General features: G+C 41.7%; 1 protein-coding gene across 1 annotated transcript; it reads left to right on the top strand.

Moving 5' to 3' along the window:
- Positions 1-10,161: 10,161 nt before the first annotated feature.
- On the top strand, positions 10,162-18,816 carry LOC106490030 (patched domain-containing protein 3). The gene is made up of 4 exons (XM_067291834.1): positions 10,162-10,978; positions 11,117-11,238; positions 13,789-13,934; positions 16,874-18,816. The coding sequence occupies exons 1-4, from the start codon at positions 10,256-10,258 to the stop codon at positions 18,493-18,495; spliced, it is 2,613 nt and encodes an 870-aa protein (XP_067147935.1). The 5' UTR covers positions 10,162-10,255; the 3' UTR covers positions 18,496-18,816.
- The last annotated feature ends 2,116 nt before the right edge of the window (positions 18,817-20,932 follow it).

Genomic DNA, 20,932 nt, shown 5'->3' with positions numbered 1-20,932 from the left:
TCTGTGCTCAGTTTCCTCTTCAGTTCAAGTGGTCTTAGAACCAGCAAATGCAACATAACCATCAGGAGAGAGGTTTTGCCTTCATCCACAAAGGTAGGAAAAGCATGACTTGCTGGGAGTGGAAAATCCTGGAGTCCAGTTTCTTGTCTTGCCTCAAGGAACATTTCAGATTTTATCCTATTAGAAGTTAATGTAAAATGCATGAATAGTCCAGGGAACGAGGACAAGAACCCAGGTTCCTACAGAGAGGAGTAACAAGTACCTTCTGTTTGAAGTTTACTCTGAATTGAGAGTTGGTGAAGGCATCTAGCCACAGCCACGAGTCAGGACCCTGAGCCTCAGAAAAGGTAAAATTATAGACAACTACCTGTGTCCAATATACTGGGTACCCTGAGTGGGCTGGCCATGTAATCAGACCATTTCCTACCTCCTGATCATTATCAGAGGTTGTCTCCAGCTCCTGAGGAGGCAGAAACAAACTTCAGCACTTCCCTGGGAATGCATGAACTCCTAGAGTTATGACAAAGGATTGGAAAACAAGACAACAGCAGGGCTGTTCGAGCCCCGTTAGCCCTTCTCCTCAGCCAAAGTCTATTTGATCAGAGCAGGACGAGTTGCACCACCGTCTGCTCAGCGCTGAAAGGCTTGAGCCCAATTCTCCGTAGCAGCAGAAGCAGGGAATAACATTTTCCCAAGAGATGACTGTGGAAGGCAATATCAAAGGGCTGGCGCCAGCCATAAACTCTGCACCACACATTACCAAACACAGTCCACGAAAGAGTCAGGCTGTACAGGAGGCTTTTTGCACAGCCCGGACACTGGGCTGGCAGAGAGGCTGAGGCAGCCTCCAGCACAAAATCTGCAGATCCACAAGTGTTGCAGGTGATATCTGCTTAGATGCTTTGAGATCAGAATTCCCTACACTGCTGAGTAAAGATACATCATTTCAAGACATTTTAAAGGCAAAGAGAAAACAAAGGGGCTGGGGGTGGTAACTTGGGGAAGTGTGAAATTCTGGAGAAATTTAAATATGTACAGTAATTACTTGGTCATTGACACCATCTTTGAGAATGAGAAGTGTATGACACAGCACACAAAGAGTCTTTATGTGAACTAAAAATATAAAAATTATTTCCTTTTGTATTATGCAGGTTTGCCTAGCACACGTAATAGATCCACTCTGTACACTGAAATATTTGTAGGTATTTTTACCTGTTGAAATGTCTATAAAAAAGGAAAAAAAGTAAAACATTAAAAATCAATTCAGGACTGCTACTGACTTGTGAAAAAATAAGTTTATGTTCCAGGGACCCAGAATGTAAATAAAGACTATAAATAAAGAATATACAAATAAATAGTGTTTTTATTTATTTAGATAAACTCATAGAAATATGTATATAAATATATTGACACAGAAGAAGCCTATATTTCTGAAGGAAAAGCTCATAAAATAAACATGAAAACCCTAAGAATATTCAATAGAAAATATTTAACCCAGCACATTATTAAAGATCAGCAGTAAATTTGGCTTACAGTATGTCAGAAATATATTTGCATTGTAGTGGAAATTTGGAGAAAAACCTTCGAATATTATCACAGAATATTCTGAGGGAGCGAACTGCTGCAGAAACAGTGCCAACTCTGAAAAGGATTGTGCTGTTCATTTGGTGAGAAAACAATTCTTGTCAAAATTTCTTTTTAGTTTTCCCCAAGTTCTCAGTTTTTTTGAATCAGGCTTTAGAAGAGAAAAAAGGGGGTGGGGGGGGGGAAACTGCCTTCCTAAACTTCTTGGGGCCTTTTTCAGACCCTCTCTTTTCTGATTTAAAGGTCTAAGGTTACATGTATTTTTCTCCAAACCTCCTCTCTGAAGTGGGAATTCATTAGATTGCTCCTCCACTGAGGATTTTTTATGAGTTTTTGTATCCATACTTTCAGTGACGAAAACTTACTATTGCATTTAAAAATTGCAGATTTCATTCATCTGGTTTTGCTGTATATACTGCTGTGTAGCTAATATTCCACAAAATTTTTCCAAAATTAGATGAATGACTATGAATTTAACCAGAAATTGTGTAAAGCAGAAACACTTCCTGGAATCTTCCCTATTGCATTTGTGGCCTCACAGTGCTAAATGTGAAAGAGAATATTCACATTTTTTCCTAAATGAAATGGAAACAACTGAACCACTCAAATAAAATGCCAGGCTATAAATAGTGTCATGTATTCTGAAAGGTCAGAGTACAAATAATGTATCATAGTCTGTAATGTCAGTCTATAACAATAACATATGTCACTGCCATAATGTGCAAGACATACAGGAATAAAAGGAAGCTCTTGGTTTCTAAAATCTCAGACATGTTGGGAATTTTAATTCATGTGAGCTTGAAAACAAATACTCACAGAGATGGTTTCAGTTTGTCAGCTTTGGTTACTCTCTAATGTATGACTACGTACAAATTTAACCTATGAAGGTACTTCTTTTAGGAGCTTAAAGACACATAAAAAAATGTAGATCCGACAATAAAAGCCCTGGTACGCTCACTTATTGCTGCTGAGTGCAGCTCTTCCCTCAAAAATAAGTACCATAAAAGCACTAGCTTTGTGGAAAAGACAGTGAGAGGCTGAGTCTACCCCTAAAAAGATGAACTGAGCAGGACCCCAGAGTTCAGGGCAGGCAAAGGAATTAGTTTCCTCATTCAGTCTTGGCTGCAGATGCTTTTTCTCTCACACACCTGCTCAGCTGTATATCTCACAAGCCCCCATATAAGAAACTGTGGATTGTGTCCCATTTATTCTTTAAACCATTTATTAGACTTTAGGAGAGATCCAGTAGGGTTTGGCTTGCAAATCAAGTTAGAAAAGATGTTAATCACACCAGTGGGACAGCGCTATGATCCAATATAATTTTATTAAGAACTTTTTCTACAGACCAAAGCAGCACCAAAATAACACAGTTATGATCTGGGTACTTATTGCACTGGGTCTCTTAGTAAAGTCAGGTTTACAAAATAGAGGGTTGTAGCTTGAAAATCAATGACTCTAGAACTAGCACGAGCAATCATAGTGGACAGACAACAGAGCAGGGGCTAATAGTTCCTGCATCCCTGGAATTTCATGGGGTTTATCCCTCTGCTCCGTGTTCACAACCCGCCTGTACAAACTGGGAACTCAGGAATCAAGTCACACACGCTCATCAGGACGCACCTTCCCCAGGTGCCAGGGACAGCCAGACTGGTGTACAAATCTTTACTCAAGGTTGGTTCAAGACTGTTTGCCCATTCCTTTTTGCCAGCTCTGCCCAGCACCTTGACTTCTTTACCTTTTGTTTGCAAAAGGAGAAAAAAAGAACTTGCTCATCTTAGCAAAGGTCAAAGGAGAGCTGACTGCTGACACGCTGAGTGAGGAAAAAATGTTGTCTAAAGGACAATGTTGTCACAGTTAGTAGTTTAGGGCAGATAAGTGGAGGATAAGTGTTCTTGTGAATACCACAAGAACAGTGAAGTTCTGCAGCAACGGGGAAAGGGAAAAACAAACATAGCCAGTTTTAAAGCAGAGTTTTCATTAAGAAAGGAATTACATAAAGTTCTTCTCTACAGTTGCATGAGATGAGCCAGTGATCCCAGAAGCCCTCTCAAATCCAGCATCTTACGTCAGAGTTTCAAGAAAATACTAACCTTGGTAGTATGCAAATTTGCATCAAGGGCATTTGCCAATACATATTTGATAGCAAAGAGACAATGGACACATTCAGACATATAGGTTGAAAATGAATCATCCATCCTCTGAAAGCACAGTGGTCACCTCATCCCGGGAGAGCCCTGCCCCTGTCCCCCCCCCCCATAGCCTTGAAACACCTGCTCCCCAGACTCGCAGCAGAGCAAACCTGCCCCTGCCACAGGATCTAGCACTACTTTCTTCCCTCAGCCCCAGAACATGAGCCAGCACAGAGAGAGCCTAGAGCAAGCCTAACAGATAGAGAAAGCATCATCTCCTCACAGGAGCATGTGAGAGTTGCCTTCTTTTTCCTTTTAAACATACCTGCCAGCACCAGTGGCTGCAATCCTCTTTTCATATGGTAGCAGAGGGATTGGAGCACACATTGGGAACTGGGAGACTCACGTTCAATCTTTTTTGCTGAAGGATCTTCAGATTTCCATCTTCCACTTTCTATGAGCATGCCCTCAATAGAAAGGTATTAACTACTCTGATGTGGTAAAGGAGGTAGAAAACAGAATTCAAAAAGCCAGAACTGTAAGTTTACTGCACATGGGACTAGCCCCCTTTTTTTTTTTTTAATCAAATAACAAAATAGAGGATGTACAAGAAGCCTTGGGAGCAACGATCAGAGAACACTAGACTTCATCCTCCTCTTCTTAACTGTTTTCCCTAAATCTGCTGTACTTATTACTACAGCACCAATTATTATTCTTCTGCCTGGCAGCAAAGCATATAAAGTGATTACATACTTCTTACTTTATTTGCTCTCTCAGTAAAGTTTACAAAACGGAACCATGAGCTGAAGAAAAAAGAAAAGACTTTGAAACAAGGTTTGGAGATCAAAATAGACAAGCAACAAAAGTCCCAGCATTAAACTCCAAAAAATACCTTGCAGCCTGGTGTTCTTCATGTTGTTAAAAGACAGTGATCTGAATATCCTCTGGCTGATAAGAAAATTAAACATAGATGTGACATTTCCTGAATAATCATCTAGTTACATATTAGCTAATATGTAACAGACAGGCACTTCTTCTTCTTCTTGTCATTCTTCAGAAGTGACTCTCTCCTCTCCTGCTAGTACTTGCAGAGAAAAGTCATAGATTGTTGTCTTCTCTCTTATCCTAAGGAGACAAAGTTTCCAACTACAGACATAGAATAGCCATCCCAGCTCTGAGCAGCATTACAGGATCTCCCACCGTGCACAGCATTTTCCATTGATTAGCTCCTGGTGATTCCCTTTTCCATGTGCAGGTGTCTTGAGGCAGCTAATTGAGTTCTGAATTTCTTTCTGGGAGACAGGCACTGAAAAGCTATTTGCTGTAGCTCCTAACTTGTAGAAATCTAAGTCTTTTAATGAATCTGGCCCCAAACTGATAACTTTTCCCACTTTCTCTTCTCAGTTTCCTTAAACTGATGTATATCATGTTAGAATAAGAACTCTTCACATTGACAGAATCTGTCCTCAGAAAAAGGGGTAAGTTATATGATGTCTTGTAAACACACTATAAATCATTGTCAAAAAGTCATTCAGCTGGAGAAGATAACCTTTCTAATGTGTAGATAAGTCCAGAGAATAATAGATCTGTATCTGCAAATAAACTTCAGAGGTTCACGTAACTCCATATCCAGACTCCAAGAAGACTGCTAGGATAAGCTAGCAGAGGACCACTTTGTGGATGATCCATTGACAACTGAGCAGACATGAAGAGAAGCTAAATGCTTGCACAGTAAAAAGTGGCCATAAAAAGCTATTGAGTTTTTTAAGCTCACCAAGAAAGAAAAGAAAAGTGTTAAGGAAATCTCTCTTCTAAAGCAGTAAATGGAGGGATGCTAACATTAGGAACAAATCTCAAATGTACAAAAATCATTTTTTAGATCTGGATGGTAAACAGCCAAAGTAGGAGGTTGGCATTGAATGTGTAATAGAAGCAATACTTGACTTGAAAAACATAACCATTATTAGATCACCTTTCTGAGAAGTATACAAAACAGATGATCCAAAATGAAACCACTTAATTGCATAAAAGGAAAGAATGAAGAAATTGTCAAAAAAAATTGAGCAAGGAGCAGAAGATCACATAATAGAGGAGCTATTATTGGTTTAGAATCCATTATGATTACTGACATTATAATCAATGTCAGGAAAGGTGTCTTGCAAGTAGTACCTGTCAAAATCCCTGTTAAAGATGGGATCCAAGAGACAGAAACAATACACGAAATTGTTTTTTGAGATGGCCATGTATAGTATGCAGCTTGCTTATTGCTTGTAATTAATTACTTATAATTAATGCTTATAATGGCCTAACAGGAAAGCTGCCGTGGTTGATATCTGTTTGGAGAACCAGGGTCTTGGAGAGCTGTTCATCTGCCTAAAGTTTCTGAAATGAGACTGTGCTGAACAGTGACCTCTCATGAACTGAGAGATCAAGTAGAAACCAAGCGCAGAATGAGAGTCCCCTTAGCGTCTGTGGGATTCGTTCCATTGCATTGCAAGGTGTGTGGGAAAGAGCAGCAGTAACAGCTTGTTCTCCCAGTACAAAAAGATCCTGGTTGGAGACTGCATTAGTTCACCAGAACACTGTCCTGGACGATGTTAATCCATTAAGCAGTTATCTCATCTTACAACACAAAATTGGTAAGTACCAATTTCCACTGTTCAGCCTGTATTTTCTTTCTGTCATTAGTGGTCATCTGCTAGAACATGTACAGTCTTGCAGAGTTTCACTAGACTCTGCTCTTTTCACTCAGGACTTATTTTCAGGTGGCCTACTTTGAGAAATGACTGTATAATATGGATAAGGAAGAAGAACCTCATTGTAGAAGTCTCCAGATCATGATTTAGCATTTTCAGAACGGAGAAAAGGTCTTGAGACTGTGTCTGTATTGGTCTACTCCTGCCTGAAAACCTCTTATAAGACACTATTGCTGCTAACTAACTAGGATGGTACCAGTGTTATAATAGAAAAGTTTCAACAGTGCAATATCCTATTAGAACAAAAACATAAGTACTCTGGCATCCCAAAAGGGGCTGCTGGCAGTGATTAAACAATTGTCATCATATAGTACTGGAGAAAGAGACTGAGGACAGTTCTTGCGCTTCTACAATGGCTCTTCAAGTTCTCGCATCCTAACAAATGAAGATATCCTGGGCTAGGAGAGGTTCTGTCCAAGTCTATCATCCAGGAAGGGATAAACCCAGAAAAAAAGGAAGAAACTTTGAATTTTAAGCCTATAAGCCTGAATTTTTGATTAGCTGTTCACATAAAAGGACACTGATGTTATGAAATACCAACTGTGTGTATACTGCAAGCACCACTAGTGAATCAAATAAAGGTACTTACTGCTAAAATCCTACCCAAGGGCTGGCAGGGTGGGTCTGAAAATTGGTTTCTTCTTTTTTCTTAGGTCTTCCAGGTTTCTAGCATCTGAGGCCAGTGCAAATTCCTCTTTTTTTGGGGGGGAGGAGGGGTGGCAGAGTCTGGTTATCCTTTGCCCACCAGAAACTTACAGTGTGGCTTGCACCAGTGGTCTGAAGTGGCTTTTCATTGTCAACTACATACAGCCTTAGAAGATAATTCCAATTACAATATTTCTTGTTCATCCTTTAACAATTCCCTTACAAATATATATTCCTTTTTAAAAACTCCTGCACCTTCTCTTCTTCCCAGAGGACAAGAAAGGCACCTATGAAGATCCAAGTATTTGTATGAAGCACAATGAGGTCCTAAAATGCAGTTAACACCAGCTGTAATTTATGTGTATAGGTGCATCTGGTGTATTTGAACAGAGGTAATATTTACTTAGCATGACTCCAGAGCCATAGAGAACACATAGTTAACTGTCTGGTTAGTTCTACAGAACTACAAATGTTGTGGGCTACCTGTAAAATGAGCAACAAAATGGTACTGACTAATTGCCACATACTCATGTTCATTTTTGTGTATCATTAATGCACTGTGGACTTGCTAGACTTTGAAACATAAATACAGAATGTGCATTATACTGAGAATTATATACATTATATACATTTTACAGCAACTATGAACTGTGTAATGTGAATGAAGGCACACAAACTGAACTTAATATCAGTAAGCATTGACATTCTAAGCATTCCCTAAATTAGCAAGATCTTCTAAACTAGCAAGGTCTCCTCTCACAAAATTAAGTGCCACTTGAATAGCTTATGGTATAGTCCCTCCCACAACAATATCAAATGTAGTTTGATTGTGGACAATATTATTCCATGCTTTAGCATCATTTGACACAATCCACAAGCATGCCTCTTTAAACCATCTCTGATAGTTTGTTTTACTTAAGACTAACTCAATCAAGTACTCCATTTTGCTTTCTGTATAAGGAACAGCTACTCAGAGAAACAACTCTGTTGTAGCAGGAAATGATTTTCAGAATATGATTTCTGCCTGTTACTTTCAAAACTTTACAACTCCCTGTAAATATTATCCATATTGAAGCCTACTTACTCACACTGAAGAGAAAGCGTTATGATCACTCAGGCTAGTGTTATGAGTAAAAGGTTCAATTAATAGTCAATTAGTTAATAAGCTAAACAACACTACTATTGTTCTTGTAGATTTTATGGCTTTTAGGCCTACCACATTGTGGCTATCACCATCTTGATCTGGAGCCTGGAAAGTAAATCTATAATTTTAGTTTCTATTTAAAATTTAAAGTTATATGTGTAAAGATTCTGCAGAAGTCCCGGAGACACTTTCCTTCCCAGACTTTACAGGAGTGTTGAACTTGGCTCCACATAACAGTTAAGGAAAAGAATTAGTATCTTGCAGAGGCAGCAAGGTTAAACATTTGTGTGTTAGAAAACTTTTCTTCATAAACTATTCAATACATATCATTTTATCATTTTATGGCTCACAGAGATAGAATTTACTACAGTTATATAACATTTTACTCATCTATAGGGTAAATAAACTGACTGTTTATTGCACAAGTGGATAAACAACTGGGGATAGTGAGCAACAGGAAGCGATAAGCTCGTCCCAGATCAGCTGCTGATGCACTAATATCCACAGAAATCTAATTATTTCAGTTTTCTCTTGCAAGGAAATAACCTTGTACTACCAGAATGTTTTTCAGCAGGAGAAACAACAGGAATAATCAAAGGGACATTTAGGAATGTAACCCTAACAGTGGCAGCAGATGCACTTCAGCTTAGTGGGGGATGCCTAAGTGTCCCTCCCAGTGCAGACACAGTCCCCTCTGTGTAGCCTGGTCTAGCTCTGTGCTTTAGGACTGATGACATCAGGCAGCGGAAACTTCACTGGTCTGACTTTGCATGAAAGACAGAGGACTAGAGAGCCTGTTTGTATCTGGCAGCTGGAAAACAGAACAGTCCACAAGCGCAGTACAGACATCTGCGTCAGCAGGCACTGCATTCCCACAGTGAGTCCCCATGGACAAGTAAGTACTTCCAGGAATTAAGAGTCAGGCTTCCTAACGTAACAGCAGTTACTGCTACAAGCCCTGCAAGGCTGCTCCCAGCCACGTGATGCCAAAACTGCAGGCAAGTGAGAATTCAGGCAAACTCTTTAATAAATAAATTTAAAAAAACCCTTTATTGTTACATTTGCTCTCAAGCTGATTTTTAATAATGAATTTGAAGTAGGCAGCCATGTAGCAATGCCAAAGAATGGCAGTCATGGTTGCTATATACCTTCAACAGCAGTGTAATGTGTTACTTGTTGTTGTACATACGTGGACAACAGTCTCGAGACCTTCTTGGGGCTTTGTTCCTCTAATTCAGGAATAGATAAGGACCTCTCAACCAAGAACAGAAATGCATTCTAACTTGTAATATACCTAAAAGCTTGCCTTTCATTTACTTCCTGTCAACAGTGAGATTTTTAATGAAGCTGATGGATTTTTAATGAAGTTATAAGTCCACTTTTGCTTTAAGAGGACTCTTAAGTAGGAAAGGTTACAGAGCTATACATTCTAAGGTGAAACGGTCCTTAAAAATTTACTCTGACTCGCTCGCTCTCCGGCCCATAGATTTTTGCGCCACTATTCCTGATTTTGGACCCAAAACGCGTCTAACAAAATCCCTTCGGTTATGAGGCCAGTCTTTAACTAAAGACCTCACAAGATAAGAGATCCCTCGCTTGACAACGCGCCTGCAGTCAGTAAGCCCCGCGGGAAGGACACTTCTGCGTTTCCTCAGCTTCCCGCCGCTAGACCCGCCGCGCCAGTCAACGGCCACGCGAGCGGGCCGCGCCGGGGCCTCAGCAGCAGCGCCGCCCCCCCCCCCGCGGCGGCCGCCGTAGGCGACGTTGGCTCCGGCCCTGCGCGGGAAGCGCCCCTTGGGGGGGGGAGGGGGAGCCGCCGGGCGGGGGCGGGGGCCGGGGCCGCGTGAGTCACGGCGAGGGCGCGGCCACCGCCCCCGCGGGCGGGCGGGCGGCGCGGGGCGGGGCGGCGCGGGGCAGGCCCGGCTGCGCCCGCTAATGGAGCCGCGGTGGCTCCGCGCCGCCGGGCGCACAAGCAGCCTGCCGCCCCACGCCAGCCCATGGAGCCGCCGCGGCGCCCCGCGGGCGGCTGCTCCTGCCGCAACACGAACTGCGTGGAGCGGCCGCTGACGCGGCTCTTCGAGGGGCTCGGGCGGCTGGTGGCCGCCTGTCCCTGGCCCTTCCTGCTGGTGCCGCTGCTGCTCTCGGCCGGGCTGGGCTCCGGCTTCCTCCGCCTGCGGCACCTGCAGGCGAACGACATCGAGGAGCAGTTCACGCCGACGCAGGGCCCCGCCAAGGCCGAGCGGGACTTCGTGCGGCGCCACTTCCCCGCCGACGACTCGGCGCACTTCTCCGCGCCGCGGCTGCCCACGGAGGGCGCCTACGCCGCCCTCATCGCCGCGGCGACGGCGGGCGGCTCCGTGCTCGGCGACGCGGCGCTGGGCGAGGTGCGGCGGCTGGACGCGGCCGTGCGCGCCCTGGACGGCTACGAGGAGCTCTGCGCCCGCCGCGGCGCCGCCTGCGCCGCCGCCAACCCGCTGCTGCCGCTGCTGGGCGGCGGGGGCGGCCTCACCTTCCCCCTCAGCAACGGCACCTTCCTGGGGGCCGCGCTGGGCGGCGCGCAGACGGGCGGCGGCGGGCGGCTGCTGGCGGCGCGGGCGCTGAAGCTGGTGTACTACCTGCGGGAGGACGGCCCCGCCGCGGCGTCCGGCCTCCGCTGGCTGCAGAACTTCACCCGGCTCGTCCCCGGCGTGCTGCGCGCCCTCAACCTCAGCGCTATCGAGGTAGCGAGCCCCGCGGGCTCCTTCGGGGCGCTCCCGCCGCCGGGGGTCGCGGGCAGCCCGGCCGCCGGGCCGCGGAAGGGCCTCTAAGGAGGGATGAAAAGAAAAAATATATTTTTTTCCTTTTTATTTTCGTGGCAGGTGACCTACTTTACCTCGCTGTCCAGACAGGAGGAGTTTGAAGGAAACACCAAGACGGTCATCCCGCTCTTTTCCATAACGTATTTTTTGACAATAACCTTTTCAATTGTCTCTTGCCTAAGGTAAAACTTCTAAGCTATGGATCTGTGAGTAATAAACTCCAAACTTCTTTACCTTACATCTTCCTTAAATTAGTTTTTGGTCTTGTCAAGTGAGATCATTCTTGAAGCTGCAGACTTCACATGAAGTTTAATAATAGGCGAAAGGTATTCTTTTGTTATTTACCTTCTACTTGTGTATGTTCCCTATCTGCTTAAATGGGGTTCATGTTTGGGTTAGCGTTCTCTTCAGACATGCACAACTTGAATACTGGTATCCATTAGTCTGTTCTTTGAAACCATCAATCCTTTATGTAGCTTCCCTTTCACTTCTTGTAGGTAATGGTAGGTTTCACATGTGTTGGAACTATTTAAATATCTGAAACAAACCTATACTCTTATCTTTTTAAGAGCTCTGAGATGCTGTAGTTTCAACACTGAAAAATACTGTGTTAAAGTAAACATCTTAATTATGAAAACAACTCAGCACAGATACCGGGTTCTGTTTTGCCCTAGGCAGAAAGGGGGCTGTATCACCAAAATTGTGATCTAGCCAGCTGGTATGGCGACATTATTCTCTACAAGTGTTCTGGCTTTATTTGGAAAAAAAACTTCCGAGCTCAACTTGGCATATATAGTGGAGACATTCACAGAAAAGATGTATAAAAATCGAACAGAAAAGTCCTTATTTTGGGGGAGGGAAAGAATAAATGGTGTTGTTTCTAAAGTTAATTTATTTCTTTCTCTGCTTCACTTGTAGTTTCTATTCACACTATGCCCACTGAATGTTAATTCTTTTTAAAGATCAGTTATAGAGGGGAAGGAAGTGGCGGGGGGGAGGAGGAAATACACCATGTTAAAATTTGCTTGCATCTTTTTTTCTACTACCCAGTCACTTAAGATATAGGTGAATCAACACCAGCTTCACAAATTGCTGTAAGTCTGGGTACAGCTTTAGGCATTCTGCTTACTAGTAGAAGCTGAGCCTTACCCACTGTCTGCAGAGAGCTTATTCTGCCCATTCTCTGTGCTGGTGGAAGGTGAACCATTGTACCTTTGAAAGCTGAACTGCAGTGTTTACATGCTGTGCTTGAGGAATTAAGTTCTGCTCAGAGGGTGGGCTTATTGACTTAGCACTTCCATGCAGCATCGTGCTAATTAGGCTATACAATTTGGGGGTATAAAGCTGGCTCACATCCAGTCTTTTCTGAACACAGACAGAACAAGGCCAGTTCTACTGGCACACATCCATACATACACCTCCTTGGATTTTCTCTCTACAACATTGATTGAGCTCTCAAGAGTTAGACAGCTGTGCTCTGCAGAGATTAGTGAGTGATGGAAGGTTTCAACCATTGTCAATTCTAGCCTCTCTAGCTTTTTAGGTATATGAAAATCATCTTTTATCCCCAAAAGATGCAACCAGAAGAAGACTTGGTAGCATTAGTGGAAGCTTATAAGACTATTGTCTTGCCCTGGAAGTGAGAGGTTCTCTTAAAGTTGAGAAATAGTCAACAGCCTGGGAAATTCTACTAATTAGGCAAAAGGCAACTTTCTGTCCCCTAGAGTAAAAGTTGTCTTTTCAACAGATGGCTTTCCTGGGGGCTGGTCCAAACCTGGGTCACTGGATCTTGCTGAACCTTGCTATGCTTTCTTCCAAGTGCAGAGTCTTGGGATCCACTGGCTTCTTTAATATGAACACAGAGCACTGAATATATATTGAGGGTTTTATAAAAATACTGCCGTATTTTCTTTGGATCCCCCAGTTCTCACATCCAAGGAAAAGCTAAAGAGTCGTGATTATATTAGTCACAGTGGCTGCATCTGTATGGGACCTGACAGAGCTCCTGGAGGAGCACTCTGAAATCGAGGCTTCACTAAAGACCTTATCTGAACAGGCTGCTTTTAAATCTTATCTGCCTTTGTGACTCTTCTGGAGAGGGGGACATTAAGAGCAGACCTTAAACTGTATTTAATGCTTCCTGTGGAGATGGGATAGCCAGAAGTCACACACTGCCAAGCGTGCCTCTGGCACATAACTATACCATCAGTAGCACCACATCTAAAGTCTCCCACTGGGAATGTTTCATGGGGAATCCTAGAGCCAGCCTTTATGGGCATCTTGGCAAATGGCTGGTAGCCAGTCTGTCTGCTGAGAGGGCTCCTCTGCATGGCAGTTACTGCCTGGGAGATGCTTTTGTACTACACTGATGATACTATAACAACCTGTGTAAAAGGAAAGAACTTCTTAAACAAATCATTTTTTTGGATCACCCTAAACCTAGCCTCTCACTGGTAGTATTTCTTCATTTTACCAGGTTTCTTATTACTGAGGCAAAATCAATACACATCCTTGCTCTATTACATATAATTGAACAGCAGTAATGTATTTAGCATTGCTAAAGAAATTCATGCTGAACGCTTTCCCTGATGCTTTGGTGCTATCCTAGCAAATACCAGGTATCATTAAGTTCTCTTCAGAAACAGGGTAACTTCCACTTCTATGCTGAACGTTCACTTGTAATGCCAATCTGCTTAGTGAAATACTTGACGTATTCCTTAAAACGTTTTCAGACTGAGCTGTGTAAGAAATAATATCTGGCTTGCAAGCTGTGGAGTGGTTTCCGCTGGTTTAGCTGTGTTAAGCAGCTTCGGATTGATGCTGTACTGTGGAGTGCCATTTGTCGTCACTGTAGCAAATGCACCATTTCTTATTCTAGGTAAGTAGAAAAAGTGAGTCAGACACAGATATGAAGAAAAAAGTGGAGTTAACATGGGCGTGTTACTCTTTTATGATATGAGTATGGGATCATGACATTCAATCTTGCGTGCAGGGGGAGATAGGAGCAGATGTGTCTTCCTCTGCCCTCCTGCAGACGGGGGAGCCATTCAGCTCAGCGCATGCAAGCTGGGAGCCTGCCGCTGTGCTGGCAGAAGGTGTGCGTTTCACAGAAAATAATGCCCACTGTAATTCCACTGCTACGGCATGAAAGCTATAAATGATCAGATGATAATGTTAGCATTTCTGGCATTATTTTAGCGTCATTGTTAATTTAGTCTTGCTGATGAATAATTTATTTAACAGCGCTAATATTTTAGCGGTAATAGTTCAGTTGAGCTCTACAGGGTTCTATCACCACTTTCCTCTGTATTACCCCTTGCTGTTTTCTAAAGGCATATCATAACCATTTACTTATATAGTTAGCTCTGGATAAGTTTGTCTACCTAAAATACTCATTAACAGTGTTCCTATGGGACAATTTTCTGCAGTTCAAGCAGATACAGAGGTCTTCCCAAAACCATTTGTCCACTTCTTTTTGCAGTACAGTGAGAATCCCATGACTGTCTGCTTTTAATCTGTTTCAAATCCGCTGCAAATAAAATAGTTCTTTTATAATCCTTACCTGGTCTCTTGTACTATAAATTTATATGATGTTTTCTTGGTCTTAATCTCATGTTGAGGAAAGCAAATGGAACTCTTAGGCTGATAGAAACTGTAGCTCTATTAGATGTCTCATGCAAATGCTGTTTAGGACATACTGTTTCCTGCACAATTCAAATGCATTTTGTATTTGCTTTTGAATTGCTCACTGAATGCAAAGCCTCTATAATAAAGATCCTTCTATATACCTGAGAAAGGGCTTAAATCAGTTTCTTTAGATCTTTATTTATAAAGTGCCAGGCTTCCTCTTCGTTGGATTAAGGCACACAGATTACATTTATATTAGAAGAATTGTTTTGAAGCCTGCCTGCCTTCCAGTAGTTGTCTAGCTCTACAGCATCTAGTACCTTTTGACTTTCCTCCTTATCTTGTTTCTGGTTTCAATCACAAGCACTTAAAAGTCAAGATCCTGGTTAAAAATCATGAGATTTCTTTAGAATAAAAAAGTTCTGTATATTCTAGTTTGGGTTTGTGGGTTTATACAGTTTGGTTTTAGTCTGCTCAGATTATATTTTCAAGCCTTCCTTCACAGTTACAAGGTATAGGCATGGGCAGGGAGGTTGGGTGCTGAGATTGCTACTTCATCACTGTATCCTGACAGGTGCCTTCTTAAGAACATCATCTCACTGAACTCATAGTAGCTGGGGCCTGGAGGGAACCTCATGAGGTTGCACCCTCATGCTATGAGGCAGGATGTAACTAAACCACTTTTGCCAAATGTTTTTAAGAACTTACCAGGAATTAAACAGGATTTTTTTTCCAGTATTTAATTAACTGAAGAACTTTTGCAGTTTTGCTGATACCCAAGGTAGGTTTCATATCTGTAATTAAGCTGATCATTTCTTGTTCTTCCATATACATGTAAATTAATCTCTTTTTTTTTTTAAACAATCCTTTATTCATTAGAGGACTGTTATCATGCTGTCCCTCAAAATGCAAACAGATTAGTATTAAAGAGATAATACAGCCCCAGCTGTCTGGTCCACCTCTTTTCTAGAGGTTATCTTGCCCATAGCAGGTCCCCCCTTCAACTATATCTGTTTCTGTAGTACTGCAACTAACCACTTATTCTCTCTTTTATATTTGTTATTTCTTTTTCTCAAGCGGAATTCTTTTTTGCATTGTACATCATACTGTAATTGTGAAAGAATTAAATTAGTATTTCTCCAGTTTATCAAACTCACTGTGAATTGATATCTTGCCCCACAAGTGCTTGGAATTTCTCTCAGCTGTATAGCTGCTCAGATCTATGCCTGTTCCTGTATTCATGTGATCTTGTGTCCTCTTTTTGTATGATTAATTTTCAGAGAATGAAAGAGCCCTTGATACAGTAACATTGGCAAAATACTGAAAGATTTGTGATTAAAATCTTGAGAGTTAGCAGAGGGGGTAGAAAATAATTGGGTCTTCCTGTTTCAGCTTCTGCTCATTTACTCTTGCTTCTTAGCAAAACCTCTAGTACAAGAGCCAGAGTCTTCCTGGCAGGGCTTCCCAGGACATCACTGAGTAATATATGCTGGCACATCAATATAAATGTGAAGATAAATGGATATAGGAAAGTGAATTTAAAAATAAGAATCGTGATGAAAGTAGGGGTCAAGAAATAGCATAAATATAAAAGTCTAACCTGGTTGCAGAGATCATGAATAAATGCCCTAAGATAAACCAGAGAGAAGATAAGTGGAAAGCAAAGACCCTAACAAGGGGAATCACTGGAAAACTGGGATAACTGTTCTCCTATATGATTGCAACTGTTCTCCTTGTCTGCTGAAGACAGAGTAAGAAAGTATTGGCCTAATTTGCAGCAATGATGGAGAAAAGACACCAGGGATGGTAGGAGATACTTCTAATTGTAAGGATAGTTAATCATCAGAATAGTCAATGTATTTTAATGTATGTATTTACATGACTATTGGACAGCATACACAAAACATTCGTCAGAGATGGACTAGGTGTGCTCAGTCCTACAGCAGAGTAGGGGGAGGGATCAACAATCCATCAGGTCATTCTGAGTTTCTGAAACATAATAAACTCAGTTGCATACCAAAGCTCTGTTTTCCTGTATCTCTTTAACTTCCATCAGCACTAAAGCAATGCTAGTATCATGGCTTTCTTAAAATTCTTTGTTGATTTAAATGCTATTTATTTTGTACTTTTGTTGGTAACTAGTGGAAGCTGCCATGTCTAATACTGTGTTAATTTTTTCTCCTCTTGCAGGAGTTGGTGTTGATGACATGTTCATCATGATCGCTTGCTGGGAGAAAAGCGCAAGGGAAAAAAAAAAATCAGACACTAAAGCCCAGATGGCTGAGACTTATGCAGAGGCAGCAGTTTCTGTTACAATTACCACTTTGACAGATGTTTTAGCCTTCTTCATTGGCACCTGGACTGCTTTTCCATCTGTGAGATCATTTTGTCTCTACACAGGCACTGCTTTTGTCTTCTGCTATATATATACCATGACCTTCTTTGGGGCGATTCTTGTACTAAATCATAAAAGGGAGGAAAAAAACCGACACTGGTTAACTTGCATGCCTGTGAAAACAGGTAAAGATAAGATTGAAAAGTCCTGCTTGTACAATGCATGTTGTATAGGCAGCTGTTCTGGTGAGTCATCTGAGTCAGAAAGTGAACATCTAATGAGCAAATTCTTTGAAAGCCATTATGGTCCTTTCTTTACAAATAAATGGGTCAAGATACTTGTGGTATTGCTGTATGGAGCATATCTGGCTGGTAGTATTTATGGATGTACTCAGATCAGGGAAGGCATAGATCTTCGAAATCTGGCTAGCGATGACTCTTATGTTATTCCATACTATGATGATGACGACAAATATTTCTCAGAATATGGACCCAGGATCATGGTTGTCATTACTGAAAGCGTAGAATACTGGAATACGTCTGTTCGAATGGCTGTTGAGAATTGCATGCAGAGCTTGGAGGGCATTTCCTATGTAGATAGGAACCTCTCGGAGTCATGGCTGACAGTATACACAAAACTCGCTGAAGGTGCTTCAATGGATATAAATAACAAGGATCGTTTCATGAATAATTTACTTATACTGTTCCACTATTATCCAGATTTTGAGTGGGACATTAACAAGACTCAGGATAAAATCGAAGCTTCACGTTTCTTCATCCAAACTGTGAATGTTACCTCAGCTGTTGATGAGAAAAATCTTTTAAACCAATTGAGAGACACAGCCAAGCAGTGCAGTATTCAGTTAATAGTGTACCACCCAGCATTCATCTACTATGATCAGTACCTGGTTATAGTGCAGAACACCATTCAGAACGTTCTCACTGCTGCTGGGGCAATGCTCATCGTTTCTCTCTTGCTTATTCCCAATCCGTTCTGTTGCTTGTGGGTAACTTTTGCTATAGCTTCTGTTATAGTTGGTGTTGCTGGTTTCATGACATTTTGGCATGTCAATCTAGATTCCATATCCATGATCAACCTTGTCATCTGTATAGGATTTTCAGTAGATTTTTCTGCTCATATTTCCTATGCCTTTGTTTCAAGTGAAAAGCCATCAGCAAATGAAAGTGCAGTAGAAGCTCTGCACCTGTTAGGTTATCCGGTATTACAAGGTGCGATTTCTACTATATTAGGAGTAGTTGTATTGGCTGCAGCAAAAGCATACATCTTCAGAACATTTTTCAAGATTATGTTTCTTGTTATTTTGTTTGGGGCTGTTCATGGTCTTGTTTTTATTCCAGTATTTTTAACCTTTTTTGGAAATTTTGGCAGATCACCCCACAGTACAGTATGTAATACAGTATCTGAAGATGTCCTCAAACCACAGACTAGGTTCAGGAAAGATGAAGACTGTCCATAACTAAGTTAAATGTAAAATATATAATATTTAAGCTATTATGTGTAGACTAAAATGCAGTAACCTTAAGAGAATATGAAAAATGAGAGAGAAATAAAAAATAAAGAATAAATACAACAGAGAAGTAAAGGCATAAGAAAAGCCATGCAGCAAATAACAGAAGGTGAAATTAAAACATAGAGGATGGATTTGTAACCTTATTTCTGGCATCTTCTCATTTCTTGCATGTTTGGCTTTGTAATCTTGATGTTTTTAAACCTTTTTTGTGACTTGTTTACTGACTGAATTGAAATTAAAATTATTAAAATGCTGAATATTATACCAGCTCTATGTACTGTTACAGGTTTGTCAGGAAACGCACAGAGGAAGGAGGAGTAACTCCTAACTGTTTGCATGTCCTGGCTATTTATCTTGATGATGTAACTCCACCCCATACTGGGCCTAACGACAAGTTTCCGCAGGAGGTGCAAACTTTGGGGTCCTGTGGCAAGGTTATTTATTGCAAGCTTATCAAGAGGTTGGGTCAGAACTGCCTCTGACTGCAACTATTTCATAAGCCTTTAGGGGACTTAGTCTATATGGGCAACTAGGGCACAAGGGACACTTAGGGAAGACAAACTCACTCACCTATTTTGTATTAAAATCCTTCTTTTCTTGCTGCTCAGTTTTCTTGCTAAGATTAAACAACATGTTATTTCAATAAATTTGTGTTTAGTTTGTTGGCTGCAGTTTCCAAAAGGATAAACTATAGAGGTGGAACTTGTGTGGAACTCCTGAGTAACCATTGTGGTACAGGTCTGCTGTGGCCTGACAGGGCAAGGATCCACTAGAAAGATGCCACCTCAAGCCCTCATTGATGAAAAAGGAACTGAGGTTTAAGATGGTCAGTTCTAAAACTATAAACCCTATAAATGCAATTGTGTTAATCTGTGACAACCCTTTCCTGTGATGCACCACTAGAGCAGAAAGCCAGGAGCTTTCACTGAAATAGAAGTTAATAATAAATTAGGGTTTTATTAACCTGTAGGAACAAAACACTAAATTAAAAGACAGCACATAAATTGATGACAAATTAATGAGCTACTTGCCAGAGATCAAATAAATGATGGTAACTAATATTTGTAATTTTAGAAAGGGGGGGGTGTCTAGGAATTATAAACCATTCAGTCCAATCTGCAGCTGTGGCTTGCTTCTTTCATCTGTTTTTTTTGACTAGTTTTGAGACCTTTGACCTAGTACACAGGGCAGAATACTGCTATTTCTATAATAAATGATCTATTTATGAGCACAATGGACCTGAAATCAAGTCACTCAAAAAAACAATAAACTTTCAATACAAGTTGGAAATATTGATACTAATTCTCACAGCAGTGAATCACAGGCTACAGGCATTAAAAAGTTTTTTCAGTTCAGAGCAACTAAGACAGCTAAATGACAAAGCTCAGGACAGACAGCTCTACTCACTTCTTTGAGGGCTCTTTGTAAGCATTGACTACTACAAAAGGTCTCTGAGCAAATCCAGAGGGAAGAGAGCTAGCTACCTATGGTTTGATTGCTCTATTTCCACAGCCAATTTAATCTACTTAAAAAAAAAAAAAAAAGCACACACACACCACACTCCTGCTTCACTTCACCTCTACACCTCCCTCACACTAGGGCTAGCATTAAAGGATCCAGACTTGAAAAGCTACTGTGAAATTTCAGCTGACTGAAGTCATGACGCAGTTGCTAAGAAGCACCCAGAAGAAGCAGGCCACATCTCTCAGTAGAAGTTTGCACTTTCTTGTGTTAAATTAATGGCAGAGTTATGGCATAATGAAATAATGAATATGGTCATTTGAAAATGCTGAAATTCAGAATCACACCCAAGTTTGAAGTTCTTATCTCATTTTATGTGCTGCAATGCTTGTGACAAGTTCAGGGCAATTTAAAAAACAAACAGACCATCCAAGCACCTAGCTCTGCTTTGGCTTCTACAGCAGAGGCCAAGTATTTAAAAGGAACCTGGGGCATTTGCACCATTTGGCTCTGAAGTGTCCTTTGTGGACTCTGTATTGGGCATAGCTGGCAGGGGTTGGGTAGCAGGGGCTGCAGGGGTGATTGGTGTGGGAGAAGGCCATGAACTGCCTTGTGCTGGTCACAGCAGGTTCCAGTTGGCTCTGAAACAAATGGAAACAGCCCGCCACACACCAAAATATCAACTGCCCAGAGGAGTGCATAGCACCTCTGCTCAAATGTATTTAAGAAAGGGCAGTAGCCACTAGGGGCAAGAGACACAGGATGAGACATGTGAGGATGCACATGAAAACATAAAATGAAGACAGATGAGACACAAGAGGACACCAGGAAAGTGTGAAAAGGCACATTTTTGGAGGAAGCAGAGGAGACTTGTGCAAGGGGACATTGCTGGGAACACGGCTAGAGACACACTCTTGGAAAG

Source organism: Apteryx mantelli, chromosome 2, assembly GCF_036417845.1.
Source record: "Apteryx mantelli isolate bAptMan1 chromosome 2, bAptMan1.hap1, whole genome shotgun sequence".
In the NCBI taxonomy this organism is placed as follows: Eukaryota; Metazoa; Chordata; class Aves; order Apterygiformes; family Apterygidae; genus Apteryx; species Apteryx mantelli.
This window is presented reverse-complemented; position numbering and strand designations above follow the sequence as displayed.

Excerpts from the sequence above, each read along its gene's own strand:
- LOC106490030 (XM_067291834.1), top strand. The coding sequence starts at position 10,256 with ATGGAGCCGCCGCGGCGCCCCGCGGGCGGCTGCTCCTGCCGCAACACG. Across the intron at positions 10,979-11,116 it reads TCAACCTCAGCGCTATCGAG|GTGACCTACTTTACCTCGCT; the intron begins GTAGCGAGCCCC and ends TTTTCGTGGCAG. Across the intron at positions 11,239-13,788 it reads TCAATTGTCTCTTGCCTAAG|ACTGAGCTGTGTAAGAAATA; the intron begins GTAAAACTTCTA and ends AAACGTTTTCAG.